This window comes from Danio aesculapii, chromosome 22 (assembly GCF_903798145.1).
Source record: "Danio aesculapii chromosome 22, fDanAes4.1, whole genome shotgun sequence".
NCBI classification, from domain to species: domain Eukaryota; kingdom Metazoa; phylum Chordata; class Actinopteri; order Cypriniformes; family Danionidae; genus Danio; species Danio aesculapii.
In genome coordinates this window covers 2,937,176-2,948,046 of record NC_079456.1, presented here as the reverse complement: position 1 = coordinate 2,948,046, position 10,871 = coordinate 2,937,176, and the positions used below count along the sequence as shown (strand labels likewise).

The window sequence follows — 10,871 nt, the reverse complement described above, 5'->3', positions numbered from 1 at the left end:
GAACTCGGGTCGCCGCGAGCACCGCAGTGCATGTGTCGACGCACCAACCCACTACACCACTGGCGCCGACCAAACCAATAAATTTAATTTAATGTGGCAATTTGTAGATCTGAAGTCATCTTTATAATGAATAAAGTAAATTTCGGATAATATATATATATATATATATATATATATATATATATATATATATATATATATATATATATATATTATATATATATAATTACATTGATGAATATTATAAACATAGAATAAGGAATTTAGGATCAGGAGATCAGCTCACTTTATAATTAGTGTTTGCAGGTTTAACCTCTCTAGTTTACCATCATTTTTGCATAACTATATATATATATATATATATATATATATATATATATATATATATATATATATATATATATATATATATATATAGTTTAAATTCCCACTGCAAATACAGAGATTAAATTTCTCATTAGACCTACTATCACATTTTGCGATTATTATTATCCCAAGAGAAAACAACCGAACACTAATAGAAAAACTCAAACATTCACTCATATTGTCCTCTCAGAGCTCCTCTCTGCCTGCTGTATTGTTTTGGTCAGCAGACACACAGATAGAGGTGAACTCAATGCAGAAACTAGTCGCAGATTGTCGCTTTAATAAACTATAAAGTGTGTTTTATTGTTGTTTAAACACGAGAAAAAGCGTCAACGACTCACCTCAGCTCTGAAGACTCGACGCTGAATGAACGCGTCAGTGCCGACGTCATCATGGCGAGGCGGGAACAACGGAGTATCGTCAAAATCAAGACAAATACTGCTGCCAAGCCAAAACATTTGCTAATAAATTTAAAAATCCCCTTCCCAACTCCCTGTCCTTTATAGATCCACATTCCTCACAGCATCCTAACATTGGGAAAAAGTAAGTATTGTTATTTTCATTGTCATATTATATATTAATACATATTTTTGTAATTTATAAAATTGGGAAAGAATAATAATTTACTCATTCATTAATTTTCTTTCAGCTTAGTCCCTTTATTAATCTGGGGTAGCCACAGCAGAATGAACCGCCAACTTATCCAGCATATCTTTAAAGCACGCAAACCCACGCGAGCAAGGGGAGAACATGCAAACTCCATACAGAAACGCTAATTGACCCCGCAGGGGCTCAAACCAGCAACCTCCTTGCTGTGAGGTGATTGTGCTACCCACCGTGCCAAGTAATCATTCACTCATAAATTACTGTGGCATAGATTTTATCCAGCGGATAACCCAGCACTGCAAACAATTCATACTCATGTCTGTTATCAAAATGTATGACACGGGAAAAGCATTGATTGTCTTTATAGACATGAGCTGCATCCGAAACTACTCAGTAGGTACTGCATTTGAATTTAAACGAACTACTCGGTCGTTAGAAAAGTACATTCTTTACAGTATGAATGTGAAAAGTATGAATGGAATTCGGACGTACTACATCCGCCATTTTATCATGGTCACGTGACCTACCTGCGTCAGTTGCGTCACTTCACTCCCATTCATGAATACTCTTGAGGGGCAACATGGGATGTGCACTTCAGAATCTCGCCGGAAGTAGTAAGTCATCCGGGTACCTCTCGCATACTGATTTTCGAATTCTATGAATTCAGACATACTACTCGGCTCGCATACTGATTTTAGCGTACTGTATAGTATGGAAGTATGCGGTTTCGGACGCAGCCATAATGTATAACATTGGTTCTCAAACTCCACCCTGTCCTGCAGATTTTAGCTCCAACTTCCCTCAACACTCCTGCAAGAATGTTTCTAGATCTAGAAATCCTAGTAAAGCTACGGTCACACTGGGCTTTGTGTGTGCGAAATTCTGTCGTACGGCACTGCGAAAAGGGGCGGGATTAAACAAGATGATTAGACATTAAAAAAGCGAGTGATTGCTCCATGTTTTAAATTTCTGTCCAGAGAGGTCGTGTTTTAATCCTCGATTGGTCTCACGCAGTCAAGTGATGCGATTTCACAGGTCAGAGTTCACCAAGCTTGAACTTTGCACTGCAGCGAACTGCGAAACTTAACGCATGATCCTGCGTTTCCGGTCTGACGCATTCGCGTGCGTATGAATGGAAGTCTATGGGAAGAAGAGCCCAGTGTGGCCGCAGCTTAAGAGCTTGATTAGTTAGCCCAGGTGTGTCTGATTGGGGTTGAAGCCAAAATCTGCACGACACCGGACCTCCAGGACCGAGGTTGAGAACCCCTGGTGTATAATAATGGCCTTACAGTATCAGCATTGCAAAGGCTTGCTGTTGAAGAACTATCAGTGGTTCTCACCAGGGCTGGACTGGGACAAAAAAAAAATCGTCACTGGCAATTTGAGCCAGAGCGGCCCACTACATTCAATCAAAATGTTCCCCACCTGTGCACACTCTTGAATATGTTTACAACTCCTATTCTATAAATGCCCAAAAGCCATATATAGCTAATAATGAGAGTTGACAAATTAAAAACTTTAAAAATGTAATTTATTATTATAATAAAATTATAATCCACACTGGAAGTCCATCTTGTGTGCGCCTGTGTGTTTTGAGGGAGCCTATATTAAATAATGAACTTAACAAAAACAGCTTGCTCGCTGCTTCTGCTCTCCACACGTGCATGTGCGGTGTGAAACAGGCGTGACTCGACTATTTTGACAAATACACACTGACGTTGCATGTTGACACATAGCCCAAAATGAGAGTTTGTGATTGGGTCAGCCCAATGTCAATAAAGAAAAGAACCAATGGGCTGCAGATTAAGTCACATGGGCCGGTCTGTCCGAAAAGGAACATCTAACTTTCAGAGTGCCACAGATCACAGCATCGTCAATTAATTAGGCACAAAAAAACGACAGTCTGCTAAGTGTTTAATGGACTGACCAGATCATTAAAAGATGATTAGCCCGGCCCAAAGAGTACGTCAGCCCAGTGGGAAACTGCCCAGTCTGCCCCTGGTTCTCACAATAATATTATTATAATTATTATATTATACTAAATATATAATATTATAGTGAATGTTATAAAACATAGCACAATTATAGTGACCCCAAAATCACCCAAACAAATGTGTGTAAACTTAAGCTCCTATACTGTTTTATACAACTAAAACAGCCTGGGGTCAAATCGACCCCTAGGATCACCATGGTTACAAAAAGAGTACAGGACATTAAAAAATAATGCCATGTTAATTTTATATTTAGTGTTGTCAACATTAACAAAAAAAAAAGTAATTAAATTTAAAGCAAATGATGTCGAGCATGTATTTACTGATGTTAAACAGTCAGTGGGGTCAAAATGACCCCAGTGCACCTATGGTGAAAAATCTACATTTCAAGCTGTTTGGACAGAAATGTGTGTAAGTATAGTGTATAGAGCGTCATATTGGGGTGATATAAACACACCCAGTGCTTTTTTTTTTTCAAATTTAACAACATAAAAACGGTGGACCAATTGGAGCGGTTTTCAGATCGACCGCAATTTTACGTAGGAGTGCGGTCCCCCCGCCCACCAATATTGACTGACAGCTGCGCGCATTAACATGTCTGGTACTCATGTGTATAATCATATCATCAAGAGAGGACGAGCGCAAAGCAGCCGGGAACAAAAGGTGTGAGTTTTACAAGTTTAAAATGTCTTAAAACAGTGCATGTGTGTAATGAAGTACAGCGATTCACTTCAGATGAATTATAAATTATCAATTATAAATAAAGACGCTTCAATCGCGGTTTGTGGACGTTAAATCAGGTTTATTTTGTACATTAATATAACAGATATCCATACAGCAGTGGAGATTACCAGTATCATGTCACATATGCGTGCAAAATGAGTGCAAAGCTTAACGCGCTGTCTCTCTCTCTCTCTCTCTCTCTCTCTCTCTCTCTCTCTATGTGTGTGTGTGTGTGTGTATGTGTCTGCGCTATGTGTTTGTGTCCTTGCTGTGTATATGCGTGAACTTTGTAATGACATTGTGTGTGACTCACTGTTGCAAATCCACAACAAAATTGCATCAAATAGTGATTGTTAAAGTTCTTACTGTAGTATTTCTCACACACGTTACGTGAGATCTGCTTCCTGAGGCAGCCGAGGGCGTCGATTGCTGACAGGCACGTGGTAACGGTGGGCGGGGAGGACTAGCCTTAAAGGGCCAGTACAAAAAAACAGCAAAACCTTTTTTCCAGCTATAATATAGACACTTCAAACAGCTATAATAAATAATCTGATGAGTGTTTTGAGCTGAAACTTTACAGACACATTCTGGGAACACAAAATACTTATATTAAATATGAAAAAAGGGTAACCTATGTGCCCTTTAAAGAACATGACTTAGGCTTTTCCTATAAATGAACTCTAAGATGGATCTTTAGCTGTGTAGCCCTCAAAAACGTTTTACCGCACTGATCACATTTGTGTGGCCTCTCTCCAGTGTGGATCTTCTTGTGTGTGCTAAGGTATGATAATTGTGCGAAACTCTTCCCACACTGAGCACACGTGAATGGTTTCTCTCCAGTGTGAATCCTCTCGTGCTGTTTCAAGTCTCCAGCTCTGATAAAAGTCTTCTTGCACACAAAGCACACAAACTCTTTCACATCGCTGTGGTGTTTCTGATGGGCTTTTAAATACCCCTGCTGTGTAAAACTCTTTCCACACACCGAACATGAATAAGGCTTCTCGTTTGTATGAACTATAAGATGGATCTTCAGATGCGAAAGCCTTGAGAATGTTTTACCGCACCGATCACATGTATGTGGTTTCTCTCCAGTGTGGATCTTTACGTGTTGATTAAGGGATGATGGTTTTCTGAAACTCTTCCCACACCAAGTACATGGGAATGGTTTCTCTCCAGTGTGGATCCTCTCATGTTCCCTTAAACTTTGTTTATGCGTAAAACTCTTTCCACACAAAGAGCATGAATGAAGTTTCTCCTTTGTAAGGACCTTCACGGCTACAATCGGTTCTTCATTCTCCTCCTCCTTTACAGTCACATCTGTAAATAAGTAAAAAGATAAAACAAGCAGTGATGAACATCATAACAGGATTAGTTCTACACAACTTCAAACTGTATGGCATGAATTCTCTTATCAGGTCATTGATCTTATCGAGTCTTACTCAGAAAACACCGTGAGAACTTCCGGTTAGTTAAGCTATGGAGTAGGATGTGTTCGCTAAGAGGCATACCTGGCAACCCTCCTGTTTTTCCAGGGATTCTTTCGTATTTTACAGTTCTATCCCGCTATCATCCAGTAAAGGTATTTTCCCGTATTTTCAGTCTTTCTCTGAAGGGTGGCAAATAAACATTAAAGAGCCGAGCCTCCCTATACGCAACCCATACCGCCGAACCACCAGGGGCCGACCCTTGCTCTTAAATGTCTGTTCTGTGCTTTCGCTTTGTTTAGGCATGAAAACACTTTGAAATTAATATAAAAACGGCAGGATTCCCTTTCCTTATCATTACAGGTGCCGTCTCCCCTTCATATGCAATCCTCAAAACAGTCATATAGCGGTGCGTGACTGTCAGCTGACGCGCTCCATAGTGATAAATAGACGCTGTTTCCCAAACGGATTCTGTACACGCGATTTGAAGCGGAGCGAAAGTCTGGGTTTTGGGTCCGTGTTTGAACGGACATATGCACATAATTAATAATAATAATATCTAAAGATGTCGATCTTAGTGTTTTTTTTTTTTCAAACAACTAGTTTTGTCCTAAATGAGTATAAACAGGGGACTCCCTTATTATGGTGAGCATATCCCTTTTTTCACATCCCAATGTTGACAGGTATGAGGAGGCCCTGCAGAATTTGCTATTTTTTTCTGAATTAATGCACATTTTTACTTAATATCAAGTGCCTGCAGATAATTGTGTCTAACGGAGTTCAATTGAAACTAATCCTGAAGATGAAAACCAAAAGGCAATAAAGGGGCTAATGCGCAGCCATCGCAACAGCGGCCTGCGGCAGCTAACGTACCTCAGATGAACGTGAAATGGCCGCGGGGGTCAACAAACTGAGCTCAAAATGGCGTCAGACACTTAAAACTGAAATAATTTCATCACTACGCCGGGATCTGGCAGAAATATATCCGTGCTAGGCGATGACTTATCGACCATCAAAAGTGAACTTCAAGCCGTGAAGACGGAATTCTCGAACACGATGGTATCGATGCAAACTGAAATGACGACAACGAAAAGTACGGTGAAGGATATGGAACATTCTCTTTCCACATGGTCGAATAATATCACTGTGCTACATGAAAAGGTTGACTCTCTTTCAGCTTCTGTAATAAAACTAGAAGAGAAGTGTGAAGATTTGGAAGCTAGATCTTGTCGGAATAACATAAGGATTATTGGTGTTCCGGAAGACCAACTTTCTACAACTGTGGTCTCCGAGCTGATTAAGGAAGCACTCAACATGGATAAGGACATTCTAATTGACAGATCGCATCGCACATTGCAGCCAAAACCCAGACCTGGTCAGGGACCACAAGCTATAGTGGCAAGGCTAAATTATTATTTGGACTGTGTTGAAGTATTGAGGCGCGCACGTTGTAGTGAATGGTGCCTATGGAACGAATGGTGCCATTATTAACGTGAGACAACGAAATTACCAACGCAAACCTCTCCTGTATTCTGACATTCCAATACTTCAGAGTTCAACTTTATCTGAAACAGTCAAGAGCAAGAGAAGAGCACGACGTGACCAGAAGAGGGCGCACAGGACTCAGGAATGGAGAGGAAGGGAGATGCTACCTCTCTCGGACCCTCATCTGTTCCTACACTCTCCTAACTTCCTACCCTCGGAGTGCACACAGCTCGCGCAGCTGACCCTGAAGACCTGAGACTCTGCTCGCTAAGACGGGAGTCATCGTAAATTAGGGGTGCCTCTCATTGCTAATACCTTGTGGAATGCTTAATGCCTTAAAGTATCTAGACAATGTGTATGAGAGTGTTTGTATGTTGATTTATGTTCTAAGATGTGCCTATGGAACAGCTATAAATTTGTTCACATAAGACAAGACCTATAAGTCTTGCTGAATAGTAGAATTCTTAACTGAGTGGTCAGACTACATTATATTGGTTGGTCCTTTAGTGATTTATAATTAGTGTTTTGATATATTAGGTAAAACCCAGATGGTGTACGGGTAATTATATGCAGTATGTCAAGTCCTCACTGATATATGAGGTGTAGTTATGTGCATGACCTGATTTGGGAAGTATAAAAGCTGAACCAAACTGACCAGCTTTGCGCTTCCCGACTTCTGTATATTGAGGTTGGTTGCCCTTTATCCTCAACGGAGGATAAAGTAAAGGATTTTGTTTCTGTCATTTGTCTTTTGTTTATTCTACCTTTTCACTGGATTTTATTTTATTAATAAAACTGTATTTTATTACTTTTCTTCAACTAGAGTGGACATTGACTTCATTTTCCAGCACCCATCAGAGTTACCCTGTGTGGTAAAGTATGAATCTAATTTATTCTCTAGCAAAATACATTATAAAGACGATCCTTTAACTATACCCTAGCTAAGAAATATAGCGAAGGGAGGATTCTGGTTTATCTTTATTTAATTAGGGTGATTAAATAAAGGCGATCCAGCACAACGTGAGACAGGTCAGTGTTGGCGACATGAGAATATCTATCTTTCCAGATCTCACTGCCAAAACAGCACATGCCCGATCAGCCTTTAATGATGTCCACCAGCGACTTCGCTCTATTCCTAGAGAAAACGTCTTGATGTGCTGTTGAATGTGAGAAAAGAAACAGGCTTCAATTTCTTAGTACTGAGAGACAGGTGTGCTTGATTAATCGAAGGTGAATTTCATGCTTATGTTAGCAGTAAAACCTGCTGCATTTACTACTGTTCTGCGCGATTCTGAAATCAGAGTAATTCGTTCTGTGATTTGACAGTGGTTTGCATCTATTCTCGATGATAGTATGTATGTGCCTTCGGAAAGTTTAGAAATTCTCCAGAAATAATTTCATTACCCCATAAAATACAATCAGAATATCCTTATTGACCATATTTGGAATGGTCATGAATACTAATGAGCTCTGCTCTGAGGTGCAGCCTCTCTCTCAGTGCTTGCTCTCTCTCACACACATACTGCTGCATTTGTCATTGAAAATGATGACTAATTATTAGGGCTTTTACATTTTTTACAAAATTTTACATTGCGGTATTTTTTAATTTTGCAATATATATTACGATATTAATGCAATTTCAGCAGATGACTTAATATCTTTATCCGGAAAGAATGTATGATGTTAGATTGATTGGGATGACTCTACAATTGTAGTATATCTCCATCAAATCCAGTAAACAATCTATAAAACTATTTGGGGTCCCCCGACACATTTTCATTATGGTCTGTGCTATTTGCAGTGCGTTTCTGTATTTGTGTTGTGCGTATTTTCCTGCATAACAATCTATAAATATAATTAAGATAAAGACACAAGTCGGCGCCAATAGCCCAGTCGTAATGTGCGCTGACATATAGCACTGAGGTGTTCACGGTGACCTGAGTTTGATTCCCGGCTCGAGGCCCTTTGCCGATCCTTCCCTCCTCTCTCTGCTCCCCATGTATTCCTGTCTCAACTCCACTGTCCTATCACAATAAAGGTGAAAACCCCTAAATATATATATATATATAATTACGAAAAAAACTATTGAAATAGTGTTTTATCATTTCCCGAGTCTAACAGTATTCAAGTACAGTAACCGAATGATAACAATAAAACTAATTCAATGAAATGAATCGTAGTTAAGGACACAAATGGTACAATTTCTTATACCTGAATGGTTTTTAAAATCATTATACAATCACAGGCATCAAAAGCACCAGCACATGATCTATTATAATACAAACATTGCATGTATCCTGCATTGTGACTATTGCGAATGATCACATTGCGATATCGACGCTGAAAGGATATATTGTAAAGCCCTACTAATTATCATTGTCCACAAGGCTTCTTCGCATGATGAAAACAAGCGATGTAAATGCTGTTCATGTGACGAGGACTATAATTAAAATTATAATGCATTATAATTGCTGACCAACAAAAACAACACCAAAATGTTTCTTTGTTTTCGTTAACCAAGACGAAACAAACAAAAAGTTATAACCTTTTTCGTTTTGTTTAGTTGAATTATTAATATTATTATTATTTATTTATATTATTATTTTTTAGGGGTTTTTAACCTTTATTTTGATTGGACAGTGGAGATTTAGAGACAGGAAAGTATAGGGAGCAGAGATAGGTGAACGGTCGGCAAAGGATCAAACTCGGGTCGCCGTAAACATCTAGTGTTGACACACTAACCACAATGCTATTGGCGCCGACATAGTCGCATTGTTACTGAAATTAGGTCACGCTGTGCAGATGCAGGAGACGTCACTTTCTCAAGCCTTTTTCTTCAGACATTATTTATAACAGGGGTGCCGAAACGTGGTCCTGGAGGGCCGGTGTCCTGCAGATTTTAGGTCCAACTTGGCTCAACACACCTGCACGGATCTTTCTAGAACACCTTGATTAGCTAGCCCAGGTCTGTCTGATTGGGGTTGGAACTAAACTTTGCAGGACACTGGAATGTTAAACAACCTTACTTTTTTTTTCTCGTTTCTTTATCCGTGTTAAGCTGTTTTAACTAATTGAGAAACATGAAAGGATGCAAATGTTTAATCAACAATCGATTAATTCTTGATGACCCACATGACTGATTTATCTTCCTGATGGTCACTTAAGCATGAACATCATTAAGGGATTAGTTCTGCTATTGGCTGTGTCTTACATATACTTTAACTTCTTAAATTATGTTACTAAGCCTGTGCAGTTTCTGCTCCACTAATCGAGTCGGTCTCTTAATATTACATGTGTCACATTCCAAATAAAAACATCAGATGACCTCTTTAAATATGTGTTATTAACTTCATGATCGTCCGAATCTACAAGACATGGAAGGGTTGGATCTTAGGATGATCTACTTACTGTGATTGATTCTTGTGTGTGTTCGTAGAGAAGACGATTGTGTGAAACTCTTCCCACAAGCAGTGCAGTGATACGGTTTCTCTCCAGTGTGAATCCTCTCGTGTACTTTCAGGTGTCCTGTACGACTGAATCTCTTGTCGCAGTGTGAACACTTGTAAGGTTTCTCTCCAGTGTGGATCCTCATGTGAATCTCGAGGTGGCATTTACGATCAAAACTCCTTCCACACTGAGTGCAGATCAAACTTTTTACAGCTGTTCTTTTCATTAAAATATTGTGTTCAGTGTTTGTGTGAGTTTCAGTTTCACTTCTGATGTGATGTTTCTCTTCATCTTCACTCTCCTCCTTTACTATCACATCTGAAAATTTCAGGACGATAGATTTTTACCTTCATTTTAAAGTTGGCAAGACATCAAAGTTTACTCTAATAATTTTGATATGCATATAGTAGTCCTTGTTATAAGCAATGTATTTGTGCTCTTCATTATTTTGTAAAAATTCATTTTCTAATTTCAGAATAAACACAAACCTATTATCTCTTCAGTCTCTTCCTCTTTAACTCTGCAGGGTTCTGGATCACTCATCTTCTCACTGTCCTTCAATAAACTCTGTCTTTGTCTTGCACTGATTTAAGTGAAAAGAGTGAACAGAAATCTGATTCATTTACACTGATAAACTGAAATAAATCATTTTAAGGTGTTATGTCTTGTAGGTGATACAATAAGTGATGATATAATTTGCTGAGGTCAGCTGATGCCAACAAAATTAATTCAATTTGTAGACTTGAAGACATCAGTATGAAGCAAAAACACTAACAACTAACTTACAACAAAAATATTTCACCAGGTCTAAATATATTACAACACAATC

The 10,871-nt window shown here is 38.9% G+C and overlaps 1 protein-coding gene across 1 annotated transcript in view; it reads right to left on the bottom strand.

Annotated features, from left to right (window-relative positions):
- Positions 1 to 3,744: 3,744 nt before the first annotated feature.
- LOC130216559 (zinc finger protein 678-like) overlaps positions 3,745 to 10,871 on the bottom strand; it is a 20,294-nt gene continuing 13,167 nt past the window's right edge. Inside the window, exons 6-8 of the mRNA XM_056448455.1 lie at positions 10,531 to 10,627; positions 10,004 to 10,360; positions 3,745 to 5,003 (exon numbers count right to left, since the gene is read on the bottom strand). Of these exons, the coding sequence (XP_056304430.1) occupies positions 4,354 to 5,003; positions 10,004 to 10,360; positions 10,531 to 10,627 (1,104 nt within the window). The 3' untranslated portion in view covers positions 3,745 to 4,353. The remainder of the gene's footprint in view (positions 5,004 to 10,003; positions 10,361 to 10,530; positions 10,628 to 10,871) is intronic.